This window comes from Panthera onca, chromosome A2 (assembly GCF_046562875.1).
Source record: "Panthera onca isolate mPanOnc1 chromosome A2, mPanOnc1 haplotype 2, whole genome shotgun sequence".
NCBI lineage: Eukaryota > Metazoa > Chordata > Mammalia > Carnivora > Felidae > Panthera > Panthera onca.
Window position 1 is genome coordinate 20,547,459 of NC_138340.1, and position 23,028 is coordinate 20,570,486.

General features: G+C 41.1%; 2 protein-coding genes across 2 annotated transcripts in view; one reads left to right on the forward strand and one right to left on the reverse strand.

Moving 5' to 3' along the window:
- Positions 1–14,988: 14,988 nt before the first annotated feature.
- LOC132678600 (IQ domain-containing protein F5-like) overlaps positions 14,989–23,028 on the forward strand; it is a 32,248-nt gene continuing 24,208 nt past the window's right edge. The window contains exons 1-2 of the mRNA XM_060631156.3: positions 14,989–15,063; positions 15,965–16,038. Coding sequence (XP_060487139.2) covers positions 15,015–15,063; positions 15,965–16,038 — 123 coding nt within the window. The 5' untranslated portion in view covers positions 14,989–15,014. The remainder of the gene's footprint in view (positions 15,064–15,964; positions 16,039–23,028) is intronic.
- IQCF6 (IQ motif containing F6) lies at positions 17,605–18,343 on the reverse strand. Its single transcript, XM_060631161.1, has 2 exons — positions 18,242–18,343; positions 17,605–18,030 (listed from the first exon to the last, which is right to left on the reverse strand). The coding sequence occupies exons 1-2, from the start codon at positions 18,254–18,256 to the stop codon at positions 17,662–17,664; spliced, it is 384 nt and encodes a 127-aa protein (XP_060487144.1). The 5' UTR covers positions 18,257–18,343; the 3' UTR covers positions 17,605–17,661.

The following is a 23,028-nucleotide window of genomic DNA, read 5'->3' on the forward strand; positions in this document are numbered from 1 at the left end:
GGCAGTTTTGATAATTTGTGTGTTTCTATGAATGGGTCCAATTCATCTATATTATCCGATTTGTTGGAGTATAATTGTTCATAGTATACTTAGAATTCTTTTTATTAAAAACAATTTTTTAAGTTTACTTATTTATTTTGAGAGAGAGAAGGAGAGAGAATGAGTGAGTATGAGTGGGAGAAGGGCAGAGAGAGAGAGGGGGAGAGAGAATCCCAAACAGGCTCTGTGCTGACAGCGGGGCTCGAACTCCCAAACAGAGAGATCATGACCTGAACCAAAACCAAGAGTCTGACACTTAACTAACTGAGCCACCCAGGAGCCCCTCTTATAATTCTTTTTAAAGCCACTCTTTCAAGGCATGATTGACATACAGAAAGCTGTACATATTTAATGTATACAATACCATTAGTTTGGAGATAAGTCTACACCCATGAGACCATCACTGAAATCAAGGCCATCCAAAAGATTCCTTCCTTTCTCTTTATTTACTAAATTAAAATTGTTTTCTTTTTTGCTAAGAGCCCTTGGCAAAAAAAAAAAAAAAAAAATCTACCTTCTTAGCTAATATTTAAGTATACAATACAGTATTGTTCATTATGGGCTCTATGTTGTGTGGCAGATCTCCAGAATTTACTCATCTTACATAACTGAAACTTTGTACGCTTTGGCCGCCACTTCTCCCAAGCATTATGGTAATGATTATTCTACTCTCTTTGAATTTGACTATTTTAGATTTCTCATAAAAGTGGGATCATGCAGTATTTGTCCTTCTGTATCTGGCTTATTTCACTTAGCATAATGTCCTCCAGGTTTATTCGTGTTGCAAATGACAGCATTTCCTTCCTTTTTATGGCCACTAATATCCCACTGTGAGTGTGTGATAGGATATATGTCACGTTTTCTTTCTTTTTTTTTTTTCAACTGAAGTATAATTAGCATACAGTGTTATATTACTTTGCACAACATAATGATTCAACAATTCTGTTTTTTCTCACCCCCCACGATGATTCAGCAACTGTATACATTACTCAGTGCTCATCATGATAAGTGTACTCTTAATCCTCTTTATCTATTTCACCCACCACCACCACCACCCCCCATTTCCCCTCTGGCAACCATCAGTTTGTTCTCTGTATTTAAAAGTCTGGTTTCGGGGGAGCACCTGGGTGGCTCAGTCAGTTAAGCGTCCAACACTTGATTTCAGCTCAGGCCATGATCTCACGGTTTGTGGGATCAAGTCCCACGATAGACTTTGCACTGATGGCGTGGCGTGTGCTTGGGATTCTCCCTCTCTTCTCTCTTCCCTTCCCCTGCTCACTCTCTCTCTTTCTCTCAAAATAAATAAATAAACATTAAAAAGAGTCTGGTTTTTTTGTTTGTCTCTTTTCTCTGTTTTTTATTTGTTCTGTTTATTAAATTCCACATGTGGGTAAAATCATATGGTATTTGTCTTTCTCTTTTTTACTTATTTCACTTAGCATTATGTACTCTAAGTCCAATCATGTTGTTGCAAATGACAAGATCTCATTCTTTTTTATGGCTGAGTAATATTCTATTGTGCATATAGACCACATCTTCTTTGTCCATTCATCTATTGATAGGCAACTTGGTTGCTTCCATATCTTTGCTATTGTAAATAATGCTGCAATAAACATACAAGTGCATATATCTTTTAGAATTAGTGTTTTCATATTCTTTGGATAAATATCTAGTAGTGGAATTAATCATATCGTAATTCTATTTTAAATTTTTTTAAGGAAACTCTATATTGTTTTCCACAGTGGCTGCACCAATTTACATTCCCATCACAAGTGTATGGGACTTCCTTTTTCTCCACATCCTCACCAACACTTGTTTCTTGTCTTTTTTTTTTTTTTTTTTTTTTTTTTTTGAGAGATAAAGAGAGAGAGAGATGGAGAGAGAGATGGACAGAGAGGGAGAGAGAGAATCCTAGACAGGCTCCACACTGTCAGCTCAGAGCCCTACAGGGTCCAGTCCAACAAACCATGGGATCATGACCTGAGCCAAAACTGAGAGATGCTTAACTGACTGAGCCACCAGGTGCTCCTTGTTTCTTGTCTTTTTGATTCTAGCCATTCTGAAAGGTGTAAGGAGATATCTTACTGCGGTTTTGATTTGCATTTCCCTGATGATGAGTGATGTTGAGCACATTTTCATTTACCTATTGGCCATTTGTATGTCATCTTTGGTGAAATGTGTGTTCAAGTCCTTTACCTATTTGGTTTTTTTGTTTGTTTGTTCGTTTGTTGTTACTGAGTTGTAGGAGTTCCTTATATTTTTTGGATATTGACCCCTTACCAGATAGATGGTTTGCAAATATTTTCTCCTGTTCCATAAGTTGCTTTTTCATTTTGTTGATTGTTTCCTTTGTTGTGAAGAAGCTTTTTAATTTGGTGGAGTCCCACTTATGTATTTTTTTAAATGCCTGTGCTTTTGTTCATATCCAAGAAATCATACCAAGTCCAATGTCTAGAAGGTTTTCCCTATGTTTTCTTCTAAACGTTTTATTGTTTTAGCTTTTACATTTGAGTCTTTAATCCATTTTGAGTTGACTTTTATATGTGGTGTGAAATAAAGGTACAATATCTTTCTTTTGCATGTGGAAGTCTAATTTTCCCATTACCACCTGTTGAAGAGACTGTTTTTTTCCCTGTTGTGCATTCTTGGCACCCTTGTCGAAGACCAATTGATCATATATGCATGGGTTTATTTCTGGGCTCCCTATTCAGTTCCACTGACCTATATGTCTATTATTATGTCAATACCATACTGTTTGATTACTGGAGCTTTATAATATAGTCTGTAATCAAGGAATAGGATACCTCCAGCATTATCCTTCTTGCTCAAAATTGCTTTGGTTATTTGGGGTCTTCTTTGGTTCCAAATGAATTTTGTTATTTCTGTAAAAAAAAAAATGCCATTGGAATTTTGATAGAGATAGAGATTGAATCTGTAGATTATTTTGGATCATATGGACATTTTGATGGCATTAATTTTTCTAATCCATAAACATGGGGTATTCTTCCATTAATTTATGTCTCTAATTTCTCTCATCAGTGTTTTATAGTTTAAAGTGTACAAGTCTTTCACCTCCTTGGTTAAGTTTATTCCCAGGTATTTTATTCTTTTTGATGTTATTGTAAATGGTACTGTCTTCCTAATTTCCTTTTCAGATAGGTCATTGTTAGTGTATAGAAATGCAACTGATTGGGGCGTCTGGGTGGCTCAGTTGGTTAAGTGTCCGACTTCGGCTCAGGTCATGGTCTCACAGTTCGTGGGTTCCAGCTCCGTGTCAGGCTTTATGATGACAGCTCAGACACTGGCGCCTGCTCTTGATTCGGTGTCTCCCTCTCTTCCCCCTCACCCCCCCCTTACACTCTGTCTCTCTCTCAAAAGTAAACATTAAAAAAATTTAAAAAAACAAAGAAATACACCTGAGTTTTGTTTGTTTGTTGATTTTGCATCCTGAAACTTTACTGAAAGTGTTTAGGTCTAACAGGTTTTGTGTGTGTGTGTGTGTGTGTGTGTGTGCGTGTGTGTGTGTGTGTAATCTTTAGGGTTTTTAACATATGAGATCATGACATCTGCAAACAGATCATTTTACTTTTTTCTTTTGGATTTAGAGTTTTTAAAATTTTTCTTGCTTAATTGCTCTGAGTAAGACTTCTGGTACTATGTTGAATAGAAGAGATAAGAGTGGACACCCATTCCTTCCTCCAAATCTTAGAGAAAAAACTTTCACCTTTTCACCACTGAGTATGATTTCACCACTGAGTATGCTATTAACTTTGGGCTTTTCGTAAATGTCCTTTATTATGTTCCTTCTAAATAAACGTCTTTTTTTTTTTTTAATGTTTATTTATGTTTGAGAAAGAATGGAGGAGGGACAGAGAGAGAGAGAGATAGAGAAGCCCATGCAGGGCTTGAACTCATGAACCTGAGCGTAGGTTGCTTAACTGACTGAGCCGTCTGCGTACCCCTGACGTAAGTTCCTTCGATACCTAATTTGTTGAGAGTTGTGGTTTTGTTTCAATCACAAAAGGGTGTTGAGTTTTGTCAAATGTTCTTCTGCATCTTGAGATGATCATGTGATTTTTATCCTTCGTTCTGTTAATGTGGCATCTCACACTGATTCATTTGCGTTTGTTGGGATCTTTTTGTTTGTTTTGTTTTTTTATTTGAGAGAGAGAGAGAATGGGAGTGGAGGAGAGGGGCAGCAGAAAGAGAGAGTGTATCTTAAATAGGCTTCACAGCGGGGGGCCTGACATGGGGCTCGATCCCATGACCCTGGGATCATGACTTGAGCCAAAATCAAGTCACATGCTTAACCGATTGAGCCCCCAGGTCCCTGGGATCTTTGTATTCTAGGGATAAATCCTACTTGGTCACTTTGTATGATCCTTTTAATGAGCTAATAAATTTGGTTTGCTAGTATTTTCTTGAGGGATTTTGCATCTATATTCATCAAGAATATTGGCCTGAAGTTTTCTTTTCTTGTAGTGTTTTTGACTTTTGTATCAGGGTAGTATTGGCCTCATAAAATGAATTTGAAGTGTTCTCTCTTCTTCTAATTTGTAAGAGTTTGGGGACTGTTTTTAATTTTTCTTTAAATGTTTGGTAGAATTCACCCATGAAGCTATCTGGTCCTAGACTTTTATTTGTTGAGAGTGGGTTTTTTTTTTTTCAAAATTTTATTTAAATTCTAGTTAGTTAACATACAGTGCAGTATTGGTTTTAAGAGTAGAATTCAGTGGTTCATCACTTACATACAACACCCGGGCTCATCAGAACAGGTGCCCTCCTTAATACCCATCACCCATGTATCCCATACCCCACCCATCTCTCTCCATCAGCCCTTAGCTTGTTCTCCATCCATAAGAGTCTCTTACAGGGGCGCCTGGGTGGCGCAGTCGGTTAAGCCTCCGACTTCAGCCAGGTCACGATCTCGCGGTCCGTGAGTTCGAGCCCCGCGTCAGGCTCTGGGCCGATGGCTCGGAGCCTGGAGCCTGTTTCCGATTCTGTGTCTCCCTCTCTCTCTGCCCCTCCCCCATTCATGCTCTGTCTCTCTCTGTCCCAAAAATAAATTAAAAAACGTTGAAAAAAAAAAAAAATTTTTAAAAAAAAAAAAGAGTCTCTTACAGTTTGTTTCCCTCTTTTTTGTCCCCCATTCTGTATGTTCATCTGTTTTGTTTCTTAAATTGCACATATGAGTGAAATCATATGGTATTGTTTTTCTCTGACTGACTTATTTCACTTAGCATAATACATTCTAGCTCCACCCACATCATCGCAAATGGCAAGATTTCATTCATTTTGATGGCTAATATTCGATTGCATATATGCCACTTATTCTTTATCCATTTATTAGTCAGTGGACATTTGGGCTCTTTCCATAGATCAGCTATTTTTGATAATGCTGCTACAAACATCAGGATCCATGTACACCTTTGAATCTGTATTTTTGTGTCCTTTGGGTAAATACCTAGTAGTGTAATTGCTAGATCTAAGATAGTTATATTTTTAACTTTTTGAGGAACCTCCATATTGTTTTCCAGAGTGGCTGCACCAGTTTGCATTCCTACCAACAGTGCAAGAGGGTTTCCCTTTCTCCACATCCTTGCCAACACTTGTTTCCTGTGTTGTTAATTTTAGCCATTCTGACAGGTGTGAGGTGGTATCTCATTGTGGTTTTTATTTGTATTTCCCTGATGATGAGTGATGTTGAGCATCTTTTCATGTGTCTGTTAGCCATCTAGATGTCTTCTTTGGAAAAATGTGTATTCATGTCTTCTGTTGTTGGGAGTGTTTTGATTGCAGCTTTAGCCTTCCTTTTTGTTATTGGTCTGTCCAGGCTTTCTGTTTGTTGATTCAGTCTTGATAGATGATGTGTTTCTAGGAATTTTTTGACTTCTGCTGCATTTCCCAGTTTGTTGGCATATAGTTTTTCATAATAGTCCCTTATGATTCTTTTTATTTCTGTAGCATCAATTGTAAAGTTTCCTTTTTTACTCACAATTTTATTTATTTGAATCTTCTCTCTTTTTCTTAGTCCATCAACCCTTAATTTTATCAATGTTTAAATTGTTTTTGTATTCTCTGTTTCATTTATTTCTGCTTTATTTTTTTCTTTCTACCGATTTGGGGTTTAGTTTGTTCTTTTTCTAGTTCTTTGCGGTATAAAGTTAGGTTGTTTGAAATCTCCTATTTTTATTTACTTATTTATTTTTATTTTTTAAGTAGGCTCCGTGCCCAGTGTGGGGCTTGAACTCACAACTGTGAGATCAAAAGTCAGATACTGGGGCGCCTGGGTGGCGCAGTCGGTTAAGCGTCCGACTTCAGCCAGGTCACGATCTCGCGGTCTGTGAGTTCGAGCCCCGCGTCAGGCTCTGGGCTGATGGCTCGGAGCCTGGAGCCTGTTTCCGATTCTGTGTCTCCCTCTCTCTCTGCCCCTCCCCTGTTCATGCTCTGTCTCTCTCTGTCCCAAAAATAAATAAAAAACGTTGAAAAAAAAAAAATTAAAAAAAAGTCAGATACTGTACCCACTGAGCCAGGCAGGGGCCCCTGAAATCTTCTATTTTAGATAGACATTTGTTGCTATAAATTTCCTTTGTACAACTGCTTTTGCTACATCTTACAAGTTTTGGTATAAGGTATTTTCACTTTTGTTTATGAATATATTTTCTAATTTCCTTTTCTATTTCTTCTTTGGCTCAACGGCTAAGAGTTTGTTGTTTAATTTCTATGTATTAGTGAATTTCCCCCTTTTCTTTCTGTTATTGATTTCTATTTTCATTGCATTGTGATTAGAAAAGATACTTGGAATGACTTCACTCTTCTTAAGTTTATTAAGATTTGTTTTGTGACCTAGCATATGATCTATCCTGGAGAAAAAAATGTGCCCTTGAGAAAAATGAATATGCTGCTGCTGTTGGGGGGAATGTTTTACATAGGCCTGTTAGAGCCATTTGGTCTATAGTGTTGTTCAATTCTGTTTCCTTATTGATTTTCTGTCTGGATGATTTATCCATTACTGAGAGTGGGGTATTAAAATCTCCTACTATTTTATTGTATTGGTGTGTATTTCTCCATTTATATCTGCCAGCATTGGCTGTGTATACTTAGGTGCTTTGATGTTGAGTGTACGCATATTTCAAGCTGTTATATATTCTTGTTGCATTGACCCTTTAATCATTATACAATAACCTTCTTTGCTACTCTCTTGGTTCCCATTTGCATGTAATATCTTCCTCTATCCCTTCATGTGTAGCCTATGTGTGTCCTTAAATCTAAGGTGACTTGTAGACAGCATGTTGTTTGTTGTTGTTTTTTTTTTTTTCTTATTTTTTTAAAGGATTTCCTTTTTTTTTTAAATTAATTTGTTTATTTTGAGGGGGTTAGGGGCAGAGAGAGAGGGAGAGAGAGAATCCCAAGCAGGCTCTGCTCTGTCAGTGTGGAACCTGACACAAGGCTCAAACTCACTAACTGAACCTTAAGATAATGACCTGAGCCAAAATCAAGAGTTGGATGCTCAGCAATTAACCCACCCAGGTGCCCCGGCTTTGTTTTTAAATCCATTCACCCATGCTTCTTGGCCTTTTGGCGAAGATCAAGTGTAAATCCATTCATCCACGATATGTCTTTTGATTGGATTGTTTAGTCTATTTATATTTGAAGTAATTATTGATAGGTAAGGACTTACTCTTGCCATTTTGTTAATTGTTTTATGTCTTTTGGGTAGCTCTCTTATTCCTATCTTACTCTCTTGTCTTTATTGTGATTTGAAGGGATTTTTTTGTCGTGATATGCTTTGATTCTTTTCTCTTTATCTTTTGTGTACCTACTTTGGGTTATTTCCTTTGTGCTTACTGTGAGGTTTACATCAAACAATTTATAGGTATGTCAGTCTATTTTAAGCTGTAACAACTTAACTTTAATCATATATAAAAACTCTACATGTTATCCCCCCCACACACATGTTTTGTTATTGATGTCAGATTTTACCTTAAAAAAAATTTTTTTTTAATGTTTATTTTTGAGAGAGAGAGCGCGCATGCGCATGTGAGCAGGGAAGGGGCAGAGAGAGAGGGAGACACAGAATCTGAAGCAGGTTCCAGGCTCTGAGCTGTCAGCACAGAGCCCAACGCAGGGCTCAAACCCACAAACTGTGAGATCATGACCTGAGCCCAAGTCTGCCGCTTAACCGACTGAACCACCCAGGTGCCCCAGATTTTACTTTTTTAAAAATTTGTGCTTTCATTAACAACTTTGCTTATAGTTATTCTTTAAAAAATTTTTTTTAAAAAATTTGTCCTTGAGAGAGAGACAGAGTGTGAGTGGGGGAGGTGCAGAGAGAGAGGGAGACACAGAATCTGAAGTAGGCTCCAGGCTCTGAGCTGCCAGCACAGAGCCTGATTCAGGGCTCGAACCCACGAACTGTGAGATCATGCCTTGAGCTGAAGTCAGACACCTAACTGACTGAGTCACCCAGGCGCCCGTTTATAGTTATTCTTAATACTTCTGTACTTTACTTTTTACACCAGTGTTAAAAGTGATTTACATTACCATTACATTACCATTACAGTATGACAGTATTCTGTATTTGTCTTTATACTTACCTTTACTAGTAAGATTTATACTTTCATATGCTTTCATGTTCCTGTTTAATGTCTTTTCATTTCAACTTAAAGAACTCTTGTTGGTACTTCTCATAAGGCATGTCTAATGGTGAAAAACTCCCTCAGATTTTGTTGGTCTGGGACAGTCTTTATTTTTACCTCATTCTTGAAGGACAGTTTTGCTGAATATAGTATTGCTGGTTGACATTTTTGTCCCCTTTCTGTTTGAGATCTTTCTCTTTTTTTTTTTTTTTCATTTTTTAAATTGTTTTTATTTATTTTTGAGAGAGAGAGAGCACAAGTGGGGAAGGGCCATAGAGAAAAAGAGACACAGAATTTGAAGCAGGCCCCAGGCTCTGAGCTGTTAGCACAGAGTCCAATGCAACAGCCTGAGCCGAAATTGGACGCTTAACTGACTGAGTTACCCAGGCACCCCGAGATCTCTCTTTTTAAAATAGTAATAGTACAGGGGCGCCTGGGTGGCGCAGTCGGTTAAGCGTCCGACTTCAGCCAGGTCACGATCTCGCGGTCCGTGAGTTCGAGCCCCGCGTCAGGCTCTGGGCTGATGGCTCGGAGCCTGGAGCCTGTTTCCGATTCTGTGTCTCCCTCTCTCTCTGACCCTCCCCCGTTCATGCTCTGTCTCTCTCTGTCCCAAAAATAAATAAAAAAAAATGTTGAAAAAAAAAAAATTTTTAAAATAGTAATAGTACAGCCATTACAGCTCTTTTGTTTACTGTTTGCATGGAATCTGTCTTTCCATCCTTTTACTTTCTTTTTTTTTTTAATGCTTGTTTATTTTTGAGAGAGACAGAGACACAGTGTGAGCGGGGGAGGGGCAGAGAGAAAGGGAGACAGAATCCAGAGCAGCCTTCAGGCTCTGAGTAAGCTGTCAGCACAGAGCCTGACGTAGGGCTTGAACTCACAAACTGTGAGATCATGACTTGAGCCGAAGTCAGACGCTTAACCAACTGAGCCACCCAAGCACCCCTCATCCTTTTACTTTCAACCTTTCTGTCTTTGAATCTAAAGTCTCTTAGGGGCTTTTTAAAAATATCCCACTCCCTTCTCATCTCCCTGATTTCTAATGAGAAATCCATTAATTTTACTAAGTCTCTTATGCATGATGAATTTTTCTTTGGCTAATGTTAAGATTCTCTTTTTGTCATTGGCCTTAGACAATTTAATTATAAAGTGCCTCAGTGTGGGTTTCTTTATGTTTATCCTTCTTGGAGTTCATTGAACTTTTAGGATATTTAGATTATTGTATTTTATTAAATGTGAGACGTTTTCAGGCACTGTGTCTTCACATATTCTGTCTGCCCCTTACTCTCTGTCCTCTTAATCTGGGATTCCCATTATGCATATTTTAGTACTTTTGATGGTGTCTCACTCTCCTAAGCTCTGTTCCCCTTTCTTCATTCTTCTTTTATTTATTCTCCTCAGACTGGATTGTCCTGTCTTCAAGTTCACTGATTCTTTCTTCTGCCTGCTGAAATCTGCTGAAAACTACCTTTTAGTAGTTTTCATTTTGGTTACTGTATGTACATTTCAACTCTAGATTTTCTATTTGGTTCCTTTTTATAATTTATTTTTCTTTATCAATATTCTCTATTTGTTCATACATTGTTGTCCCAGTTTCCTTTAACTCTTTGTCCCTGATATCCTGTAACTTTTTGAGAATATGTAGGACTGTTGATTTAGATTCTTTTTCTGGTAGACTCAATGTCTGTGCTTCCTCAGGGACAATTTCTGGTCATTTCTCCTGTGAATGTGTCATACTTTCCTGTTTCTTCACATGTTTTGTAACTTTTTGTTGAAAACTGGACATTTTGATTATAATGTGGCAACTCTGGAAGTCAGAATCTTCTCTCTTCCCAAGTTGTGTTTTTGTGGCTTGTTGTGGGCTATGGTTGTTTGGTTAGTGACTTTTCTAAATTATTAAGTCTGTGTTCTTTTTTAAATGTTTATGTATTTTTGGGAGAGAGAGTGTGTGTGTGTGCATGCATGTGTATGGAGTAGGGGCAAAGAGAGAAGAGGACAGAGGATCCAAAGTGGGCTCCATGCTGACAGCAGTGAACCCAACATGGGGCTTGAACCCATGAACCATATGATCATGACCTGAGCCAAAGTTGGATGCTCAACCGACTTAGCCACCCAAGCTCCCCAAGTCTATGTTCTTTTTATTTATTTATTTATTTTTTTTTATATTTTTAATTTTTTTTTTTTTTTTTTACGTTTATTCATTTTTGAGACAGAGAGAGACAGAGCATGAATGGGGGAGGGTCAGAGAGAGAGGGAGACACAGAATCTGAAACAGGCTCCAGGCTCTGAGCTGTCAGCACAGAGCCCGATGCGGGGCTCGAACTCACGAACTGTGAGATCATGACCCGAGCTGAAGTTGGACGCCCAACCGACTGAGCCACCCAGGCGCCCCGTCTATGTTCTTTTTAATGTGTGGTCTCTGAAGTCTGTCTTCCTTTACCTGTGTTCAGCTAGTGATTTATTGGAAAATTTCTTGAATTCCAAGAGAGAGAAGAAAAAAGAACTCTTCTACTTTTTGCAAGTTGATTCTGCACTGGGACACTCCCTCAACACTTAGCCAGGCCATTTAGCCTGGCCATCTGCCTTAGTCTTTGCTTCCAAACAGCTTAGGGATGAGACAGGGATGAAAGATTTAGGTCTTTGCAGGTGTCTTCTGAGCATAAGTCTTGCCCTGGTCATGAACATGGCTTTTTTAATTTCCCAGTACACATAGGCACTTTGAATGCCTTAATTTCTGAAGGAAACTACACCCAGATTTTCCCATGAGGCTTTTAGTACTCTGTTGCGTGCCTAATATATAATCTTTTCCCCCAAACAGCTGAGGTTGTTCATTTGCCTTACATTGTTCCAGGAACGCTTACTGCTTTTCCACCCCAAATGAGCTCTGAGATTGGCAAACCGAAGGCAGGTGCCTTGCATTAGTCCTTCAGGTAACACCCAGACAGATTAGACCAGCAAACATGATTCTATGGTCTGCTCTGCTCTGGAATCAGTAACCAGGTCCCACACTGGGATGGGCTGCCATCTGCAAGACAGCCCTCATTCTGAAGAGGAGGGATGGGACAATGGCAAGTAAAAATTCCACAAAGTCTTCCTACTGTTTTTAAATTGCCTTTTTCTTTAATCAGCATTCATTTGGTTGCTGTAAACTTTTGACTGTTTTGTAGAGTTCTGACAAAGTTGGTTTTGATAGTTTTTGTTTGACTTTTTGATGTTTCTATGGAGGAATGGGCCTAGGAGCCATCCACTGTGTCATTTTCATGGATATCACTACATTCCTTTTTTTTTTGTTTCCTAGAAACTTTATTTTTAGCTTTTACATTTAGGACTTAGATCATACTAGTTGACCACAAATGGGTGAGACTCTTTCCAGATTCTATTTTGTTTCATTGATCTATTTATCTTAATAAACACCACATTGTCTTAATTACTGTAGCTTTCTAGTAAAGCTTGAGGTCAGGTGAGGTAAGCTCTTCAATTTTATTTGATTTTTTTCAAGACTGTCTTGGCTGTTCTAGGTCCTTTGCTTTTCAACATAGGTTTTAGAATCAGCCTTTTAAGTTGCACAAAAACAATCTTCTGGAATTTTGTTTGGGATTGTATTGAATATATAGATCAATTTGTGGGAAACTGTAATCTTAGCAATATTGTCACTCAATTCATGAATATGGCATATTTTTTCATTTATTTCAGTCTTCTTTAATTTCTCTCAGCAATGTTGTGTAGTTTTCAGCATGGAAATCTTCTATTTATGTTTCTTAGGCATTTGATTTTTTTTTGATGCTATTGGAAATGCTTATTTAAGTTTAATTCCATTTTCCAGTTTTTTGTTAGTTATAATTTATTTTTTTACTGTGGTAAAATATACATGACATAAAATTTGCCCTTTTAACTATTTTTAAGAGAATGTTTCTATGGAATTAAATACATTCATGCTGTTGTGTAACCATCACCACCATCCATCTTTTTCATCTTCTCCACATGACTCTATCCATTAAACATTAATTTCCCATTCCCTCCTCCCCCTCCCCCTGGCAAACACCATTCTACTTTCTGTCTCTATGAATTTGGCTACTCTTGAAGTTTCATATAAGAGGAATCATAATAGTATTTGTTTTTTGTGACTGGCTTATTTCATTTAGCATTATGTCCTCAGGATTCATTCATATTATAAATATGTTGATGTTTCCTTCTTTTTGAGGGCAGAATAACATTCCATATGTGCTAATTTTGTTTATGCATTCATCTATCAATGGACACTTGGGTTGCTTCCACCTTTTGGTTATTGTGAATATGTTGCTATAACCATGGGCCGTACTATCTGTTGAATTTCTCCTTTCACTTCTTTTGGGTGTATACCCAGAACTGGACTTGCTGGGTCATATGGTAATTCCATTTTTAATATTTTGAGAATTGCCATACAATTTTCTACAATAGCTGTACCGTTTTGCATTCCTACCAGCAGTGCACAAACTTTTCAATTTCTCCACATCCTTGCCAACACTTGCTATTTTGGGTTTTTTTGTTTGTTGGTTTTTTTCAGAAAAGCCTTCATATCCTAATGGATACAAAGTGATATCTTATCATGGTTTTGGTTTGCATTTCCCTAATGATTAGTGATGCTGCACATCTTTTCATGTGCTTGTTGGCCATTTATATATCTTCTTTGGACAATTGATTTTTGTATATTGACATTATATCCCATGACTGTACTAAACTCACATATTCAAGTAGGTGTTCAAGTAGATACTTAATGACTTTCTATGTACACAATCAAGCTGTTTACAAATGCAGACAGCTTTAGTACTTTTGTTCTAGTCATTATGCCTTTTATTTTTTATATTAACAGCCTTTCATTTTAAAGCAGTTTTAGGTTTATGGAAAAATTGAGCAGAAAATAGAAGTCCCATGGGCTCCCTGCTCCTCATCCTGCTGCACACAGTTTAGCTTATTATTAACATCTTGTATTAGCGTGGTACATTTATTACAATTGACAAACCAGTATTGCTGCATTATTATTAACTAAAGCCCATGGTTTACATCAGAGCTCACTTTGTGTTTTGTAGTTCTCTGGTTTTTGACAAATACATAATTTCATGTATCTGCATTTATAGTATACAGAATAAAATGCTCCTATGGTTTCACCTGTTCATCCCTCATTCCCTCCACCAGACACCTGCCAACCATTTACTGTCTCCATAGTTTGCCTTTTCCAGGATGTCATATAGTTGGAATCATGCAATATGTTACCTTTTCAGATTTAAGTTCAAAATTCCTCCATGTCTTTCTGTGGCTTGACAGCTTGTTTCTTTTTATCACTAAATATTCCATTGTGGTATGGATGTACCGCAGTAAGTTTATCAGTTACCCATTGGAAAGTCTTCTTGGTTGCCTTCAACTTTTGACAATTGTGAATACAACTGCTGTAAACATTCATATGCAGATTTTTGTGTAGACATAAGTGTTCAACTCACTTGAGTAAATACAAAGAAGCTGAATTGCTGGATCATACAGGGAGCCTATGTTTGGTTCTGTATTAAACCATCAAACTGTCCTCCAGAGTGGCTGTGCCATTTAGCATTCCCACCAGCATTGAATAAGCATTCCTGTTGCTCCACATCTTAGCCAGCATTTGGTGTTGTCAGTGTTTTGGATTTTTGACTTCCTCATAGATGTGTAGGGTTATTTCATTATTGTTTTAATTTTCAATTCTTTAATAATGTATGTCGAATATCTTTTCATATGCTAGTTTGCCATCCGTACCTCTTTTCTGGTGAAGTGCCTGCTTGGTCTTTTCTTCATTTTTAATGAGTTGTTCATTTTCTTATTATTAAGTTTTCAGGGTTATTTGTACATTTTAGATAACAAATCTATATCAACTGTCTTTTGCAAACATTTTCTTCCAGTTTGTGGTTTCTTTTCTCATAACCACTGTCTTTTGCAGAACAGAAGCTTTTATTTTAATGAGGTCCAGCTTATCAATTCTTTCACGGCTCTCGGAGTATTATACTTCTGTGATCCATTTTGAGTTAATTTTGTAAAAAGTGTAAGGTCTGTGTCTAGCTTCACCTTTTTTGCATGTGGATGTTGTTTTTTAACATCATTCATTGAAAAAAACCTTTCCATTGGATTGTCTTTGCTCCATTTTCAAAGTTCAGTTGACTATATTTGTGTGAGTCTATTTCTGGGCTCTCTCTTCTGTTCCATTGATCTATTCTTTCAACAATACTGCACTATCTTAATTACTGTATCTGTACTGCAAATCTTGTAATTGCACAGCGCCATCTCATTTTGGGTTTGCCATGTGGGACAGAGAGAAGCAGAAGACAAGGCAGGATGGAGGCCCTGAATGGTGGAATCAGAACTGAAATTGGAGATGTATCAGGTGAGGGGCTTGAGAGCATGGGGTGAGCATCCTGGGAGCAAGAATGAAATGCCACCTGGGAATCCTTTTTCAGAGCTGCAAGGGACCAGTAGGAGATGGGCCCTTACTTGCTGAACTATCTTCTTAGGGGCCTAGTATGCTGGGCCAGTCTGAAGGTCAGTATATTTCTTTGTTGATCAGGCCTAGGGCAATATCTCTTGGGGACACAATGTCACTTGGGGAAAGAGCAAGAATGGAGATACAAAGTCCCCCAGAGTGTGCTCAGGACCACTCCTGCCCCAAGGCTGCAAGCGTCTCCCCCTCCCCCACCCATCCCTACTTCTAGTGTTTCGGTGTATTCTCAGGGAGAGTTCCTTCTCCAGCTCAATTCTCAATGATGATGGGGAAGAGAAGGGAAGTTCTGTGATGTTCTGTGAGGGTTTGAGAGGTTTGACTCGGAAAGCCCCACCTACAGCCTCACCTCTGCTGAGGAGCTCTGGGTGTCTCCACCAATCCAGGCCGACTCTAGCCACAGACCTGGCTGCTAAAGGAGATCCTCTCTGTGGAATCCCATCCTATGTCTCATTGATTTCTTCTGCCTCAGGCTGTCTGTTGCCCAACACCCACAGGTCCAGACACCTCCGGTTCTCAAGACCCCCGGCCATTAGAGGGACACCCAAGGTGGTAGTTTAGACCTTGGATGAAGCTTGGCCTTCTTGGGCTGGTCCCTGAGTCTCCATTGCTCACACAGGAATGGTGCCATATTCCTGGGGTCCTGTCTCTGGGGATAAGAGGCCCCACATATTTTCCCCCCAACAGCCTCTCCCCATCCCAGCCCCAGCTACCTGTGTTTTCTTGCTTCCAAGAATTTTCCACCAAAGGAGCTCTCCCTCTGAATCCCTGTTTTACTTTGCATTCTTAGCTCATCGCAGAGTGGAAAGCCTTAATTACCTTGAGCCTGGCGAGCAGTTTGGACTTCTGCATCACCATCCCCAGGTAGGACCACATGGGCCTAGTGGGCTATATTACCTGAGCTGGGAAAGGCTTAACTCAGCGGTTTTCAAATCATGGTTGCACATTGAATTCCAATGTCCAGGCCTCTCCACGGACCAGTAAAAGTAGGATCTCTGGATATGCCCAGGCATTGGTATGTTTTGTGTCCTAGGGGATTCCAATGAAACATAGGTTGAGAATCAGAGATGTAAAGCCTTGCCAGCCTGGGTTTTAACCATCTCTCGCTGCAGGGGTGGTGCCTACAGGGAAAGTCATGCAGAATTCTGCCATATTCAGCATGCAGACCTAGCGAGTCTCCTGCCTCTCACGCCAGCGAGGCGGGCAGATGAGAGCTGTGTCCAGAGCTCCTGGAGGGGTTCCTTTGGAAGAGCAAGCTATGGCTGCATCACTGCCACCTGCAGCTACTGGAGGCAATGGGTGTCAGACTGATCCCTGAATCCCCGTCTCTGCCATAGCTGTTCTGGAAACACCCTCCTGTGAGCCCCACACGCACGCACGCACACCCCTGAGGAGAGGGGAAGCCTTACCCAGATGCAAGGCCCCTGAGGACCTCTGATTTCTGTACACTTCCTCCCACCCCTCAGGCAAGGCCACCCATTGCAGACACCTGGGGAGGGTCATGAGCCTCAGGCTTCTGGGAGGCAGGTTCAGAGACAAATATCTGAGGGACCTTGAGCATCCAGGCAGAGGCTGTGAGAGACAGAGACAGAGGGCTGAGCCTGGGTGCTGAGAGTTAGCAAGAAATTCAGCCAGCACAGGCCATCAGCTCCTGAGACAGGCCCTGCAGGGGGCGTGACCGTCTGTGGGAGGGTTGGGGCAAATACAGTGGATCTTGGGGGGAGGCCAGAAGAGCTGCTTCTGAAGATGTGGTAAGATTTAGAGGTCATATCCCTAAACCAATGACTTCCAGTGGCATAGGGACAGTCCTTGCCTACCCTTGGACTCCCTATGCTTGTTTCCTCAGCCATACCTCCCTGGGCTCTCTCTCCCTTCCCCCACAGTGCCTGGTTTTCCCAGGAAGTGGCCAGCAGAGGGGAGGGAAACCTTGTCTCTCAACCCCTGGTGGTGGAAGCGGCAGGCACAGCTGCTGCTCCTGGGCTCCTGTCCTGGTCTTCCCCAGAGACTAGCTCTGGCTGACTATCCCCCAGTGAGGCACATCTCCTGTCCTGCTGTTGCTCAGCTGGGTGCCCTGTCTTCCTGGCTCCCTGTCAAACACTGCACTGGCCCTGAGGACCCTGCCTAGCATAGGCCTGTGGAATCCTGGTCTTCCCAGCTGGCTCTGGCTGCAGCCTGACTCTCTGGTGTCCTATCTTGAATGGAGATGCCTGGGGAGGGGCTGCAGAAAAATAAAGCCCAATGCCTAACCCTGCTTGTGGAGAGAGCTGGGGTCAGGCTGGCTGAGGTGTCAGAGCCTGTCCTGGGTCCTGGGGTCTCTTCTGGGTACAGGATGGGTCAGATTTGCATTAAGAGTAAGGGCCTAGAGTGGGGTACCCTGGGATGGGCTGATCCCTCTTTTATGGCTTCTAATTTCCAAAGAGCAAGAGTATGCTCAGTTAAGTGTCTTTATTGGAAGAGAGATCCAGTCTCCTTGGCTCTACTAGTGCCCTAGGTCAAGAGAATTTCGATGTCAAGTTCCAGCCGGCTGGCTTTGACCTCATAGCGGCCCCGGATCAGACCCCGGGTTTGACTGGTATGCCAGCGCCAGTGAGACTGGATGATGCAAGCCGCTTGGCGTGCCTGAAGAAATCGTCTGCGAGCCTGCCACATCCGAACCTGTGCCTGCACTTTCACCACTGCCCACTCCTGGCAGGTGTAGAGTCTTAGTGCCAGGCGCCGTCTCTGCTCCAGCATCTTGGCCTGCATCGACCTCCACCAGCACTGGATGACCCAGGCCCTGAGTGCTGTGTGTAGTAACGTCCGGCGCACCATGTTGCCACGCCACCATGACTGAATCTTTACAGCTGCGTTCTCTAACTGATCAGGGGAGGGAAGAACACGGAGATGCTCATTGGGGTACCCTCCCATTTCTGTCCCCATCTGTGGTGCTGGGTAGAAAGGGGGCCTGGCACAGCTGGCCCTGCCCTCCCATTTCCAGGCCCATTCATCTTATTTCCAGTTCCCCACTCATCAGTAGTCACTGCTTATTATCTGTCAGGCAGACCCTTTCCGTGTGGGTGTTACTCACATTTTGTGTGTCCATGGCCCTGGTCTTCAGAGTCCACTCATTTATCAGGCCACCCTAGTCTTTAGCCCCGCCCTCAACTGTTAGTCACCCCCCCCCTCCCGTTAGACTCCGCCCACCTGCACACAGGTCTCCTCCCTCATCAGGTCCTGTCCATCCACATTTTTGCCACATCTCTCTCCTCTCTCCTTTTATTCGTGCCTCCTTCCGGATTGACCAGTCCCCTCATTTGTTAATTCCCATCATTTTGGAGGTCGGCCGTTATCTCTTGCTTGCAGTATATTTCGCAGACCCAACTAGCCTCTTAAGTCTTGGTCTTTCTACACTTTCCAGTCACTTATTTCTGTTCCTGTTGGCGGCAGCAATAAGAGACTCATGCAGCTTTCCTTCAAGTAAGGGGTTTTACTTAGGAATACTCCTAGCCAGTTTGGATTTCCAGAAGCTTAAGTGTCAGAGCCCGTGGGAGGGCCTCCAAACAGTGCATTCACAGGCTAGTATGCTTTCATGTAAAATTTGTGAAAGCAAGACAGTTGAAGAGGGCCTCTGTCTCCCCCTGTCTGACCACCTCTGTCACTCTTCTACTGGGTGGTGTTGGAATGGCTGCAGCCCTTTTTGGGACATGACTAAGGAGAAACAGCTGGGATATGCGTACTTAGTATGGGTTAAATGAGACAGATTTATGTCGTTCACAGTCACCGTGGGGAATAGATACATCCTTGCCAACCATTCCACTAGAAATGGCTTCCAGGAAGGCTCTCACCAGTTACTGTGTCATGGTAAGAAGATGCAGCGACACATGCTGCTACGGTGATATGAACATGCCCTACAGCACCAGGCACCAGAAGTAGGTGGGCAGGGGAGGAAAACGGAGGTTTGAAAAGTATGGAGATAAAAGCTGCTCTGTAGAAAGTTCTTCCTCTTATTAGACATGTAAAACCGTAACTGGAAGATTCTGTTCTCACTGATGCCCGCTTAAAACTGAGGTTCTGTCTTGTTGGGAATATACCTGCTAATGCAATGAGACCATTATAAACATGCCATACTTTTCTCTTATTTTGGTGTGAATTTTGTGAAAGGGAATTGATCAGAATTCCTGTGATTTCAGTGCAGCAACTAGCAGAGCTACTCAGAACAAACAGTGTGTAAGTCAGCATGAGAAATCATACTTTACTTCATGGCATCCTGAGTATCTATAATAAATAAGTTTCTATCAAAAATGATATTACAAAATCATCATATTCAGAAGTAATCAAAGGTTATGCTGCGAAAAGATGTAGGAAAAGCATGATAGAGGTGGGAAGGTGAGCTAATATATACATGATGCTATGCTTTGGTATTTGCCAACTTTTGAGAATTTACAATTTGTTGTCATTTCTTTATTTGTCCTTCATTATTCACTTGCCAATTTCAAGCCTGTAATTTTGTATTCTTTTTCTTAAAGTAGGCCTTCCAAATTATATAAGCCTCAGGCCCCACAAAACCTGGATCTGCCCTGCCGTGTGTAAGAATGCAATTGTGCAGCCAGGTCTCCTGGGAGCTCACAGAAAGCTGCGATTCCAGGATTCAGGGTTGGGACTGGAAGTGCGGACGCAGGTGATGCAGAGATGCCGGGCGTCCTTTGGGATCTGGAAGGCCATTGTGGCTCTGGCTTTAGCATGCGTGTTAGCATTCATTTTTCTGCATGAGGGTTTGCTAGGCATCCGCTGCCTGTTGGGCTATGCACTGTCTGTGGCTCCTGTTTATGTGTATTTGAGACCTTGTGTGAACGCTCATTCTCATGGCCATGGCATTGGCCGTTGGGGTGTCTCAGAGGTTCTGTCCCTCTTGTCAGCCACACAAGCTCTTTGCATCATGTGAAAAGTCCTCTGGAGCAGACTCTGTTGCTTCCTTTAATAACTGTCAATCTGGGTGAGCAGAGAGCTGATATCAGTGTCTTAAAGGCCTCCATCCCTGCACTCAGCTGTTGGTCCTGGCATCAGGCATCTATCCACTCCCAGTCCAGTCCACCAGATTTTGCAGAAGGGATCCACAGGCTGTGGGCATGGCCAGTGTTCGGAGGCTCAGTCCATCTGGGCCAGGTTGCCATGATCAGGGTGTCAGATCCCACTATTCCTTGTGAGTCTCTCCCCTACCCCACTCTGGCCTAGGTGTGTTGTTGCCAGAATACCTTGGCTTTGTCTCCTTCTTAGAAGTCTCTGGGAGAACCTGCTGGCCCCTTTTATGTTCATGCTTTTATAGGTATTCACAAAGTGGCAGCAGATGGGGCCGAGAGGTAAGATTACAGACCTCGAGCCTTGGTCTCTATTTCATCAGTCCCCTCCGCTCCCCAGCTTCCGGCTCTCTTCTCTTCCTTGCTTGATTTCTTGATCTGATTATAAAATGGTACATATGTTGCTAACATTTCAAATAATGCAGAAACAGGTAAGGTGGAAAGTGGATTTCCCATGAAATTTGCCTCCAAAGCTCTTCCTCCAGAATTTATACCATGCACAGACTAGTTTACATTTTCTATTAAAAATAGTTTCTTTTTAATTCATATATTTCAAACTAAAATATCCCTTAGCAATCCTTCTTGGCATTAGTACTAATTCCAGCTTGGAGAGTATCCTGGACAATTAGTTATGCCTTTATAGACACGGTACATCCATGTACCTAAGGAAATATAAAACTGTTTTGTGTGTTTTATGTATTTTTTTAAGTTAATTGAGGTAAAAATTACATAACATAAAATTGACCATTTTAACCATTTTATTATTTTGTTTATTTAGAGAGACAGCACAAGCGTTAGAGGGAGAGAAAGAATCTTAAGCAGGCTCCACACCCAACATGGAGCCCAACACGGGGCTTGATCTCAAACCCTGAGATCATGACTTGAGCCAAAACGAAGAGTTGGTTGCTGGGGGCGCCGGGGTGGCTCAGTTGGTTGAGTGTCCGACTTCAGCTCGAGTCATGATCTCATGGTTCGTGAGTTTGAGCCCCGCATTGGGCTCTGTGCTAACAGCTCAGAGCCTGGAGCCTGCTTTGGATTCTGTGTCTCTCTCTTTCTCTGCCCCTCCCCTGCTCTCTCTCTCTCTCTCTCTCTCTCTCTCTCTCTCTCTCTGGCTCTCTCTCTCTCAAATAAATTTAAAAAACATTTAAAAAATTAAAAAAAAAAAAAGAGTTTGTTGCTTAACTGACTGAGCCACCCAGGCACCCCTTAACCATTTTAAAGTGTATAATTGAGTGGCTTTTAGTACATGTGCCATGTTATACAACCATCACTGCTATCACTGCTATCTACTTAACCAACTGAGCCACCCAGGTGCCCCTCGGCTTGTTTTAATTCTAATTTTGCCCCCTCCCCCCCCAATAAACCGTGTATCCATTACACAGTCATTTCCCACTACCCTTCTGTCACCCCAGACCCTGGCAGCTACTAATCTGCTTTTAGTCTATATGGAGTTGCCTATTCCAGATGTTTCTTATAAATGGAATGAGAGAATAAATGGCCTTTTATGACTGGCTTCTTTTACTTTGCATGTTTTCAAGGTTCATCCGTGTTCTAATATGTATCAGTACTTCATTCCTTTCTATGGCTAACTACTATTTTCTTGCATGGATATACCACATTTTGTGTATCCACTCATAAATTGGCAGATATGTTAATGTTTTTCGCTCTTTGGTGATTGTCAGTAGTACTGCTCTGAGCATTTGTGTACAAGTATTGGTTTGAACACCTGTTTTTAGTTCTTTTAGCTATATACCTAGGAGTGGAATTGCTGGGTCATGTGGGAATTCTGTGTTTAACTTTCTGAGGAACTGCCAATCTGTTTTCCACAGCATCCAGGCCATTTTACATTCCCACCAGTCTCCATATCCTTGCCAACACTTGTTATTTCCCACTTTTTAAAATTATAGCATTTAATTGGGGTTATGATTTGCATTTGCCAGATGATGTTGAACATGTGCTTTGGGGGCATTTGCGTATTTTTCTTTGGAGAAATGTCTATTCATGTCCACTGACCACTTTTAAATTGGCTTCTTTGTCTTTTCATTGTTGAGTTGTAAGACGTCTTTATATATTCTGGACTCTAGGTCCTTATCAGATATTTGATTTGAAAATATTTTCTTGGGGCACCCGGGTGGCTCAGTTGGTTGAGCGTCTGATTTCGGCTCAGGTCATGATCTCACAGCTCGTGAGTTCAAGCCCTGCGTCGGGCTCTGTGTGACAGCTCAGAGCCTGGAGCCTCCTTCTGCTTCTGTGTCTCTCTCTCTTTCTGGCCCTAACCCACTCGCATTCTGTCTGTTTCTCTCAAAAATAAATAAACATTAAAAAAAATTTAAAAAAATATTTTCTTCCATTTTGTAGGTTGTTTTTTCCTTTTTTATATAATGACCTTTGGTGCACAAAAGTTCTTAATTCTGTTGACATCCAATTTATCTATTTTTCTTCCATTGCTTATACTTCGGTGCTAGAGCTAAGAATCCATCCACGGCCAAATCCAAGCTCATAAAGTGTTACTCCTGTGTTTTCTTCTCAGAGTTTTATAGTTTTATCTCTTACCTTTGGGACTTCAATTGATTATGAGTTAATATTTGTATATGCTGTGAGACAAGAATGCAACTCCATGCTTTTGCAGAGGGTTACCCAGTTGTCCAGGCAGCATTTGCTGAAGAGAATATCCTTTCCCCTGAGTCTTGGTGTCCTTGTTGAAAAATCAGTTGAACACAGGGGCTCTTGGGTGGCTCAGTTGGTTAAGCCTCTGACTTTGGCTCAGGTCATGATCTCATGGTTCTTGAGTTCAGGCCCC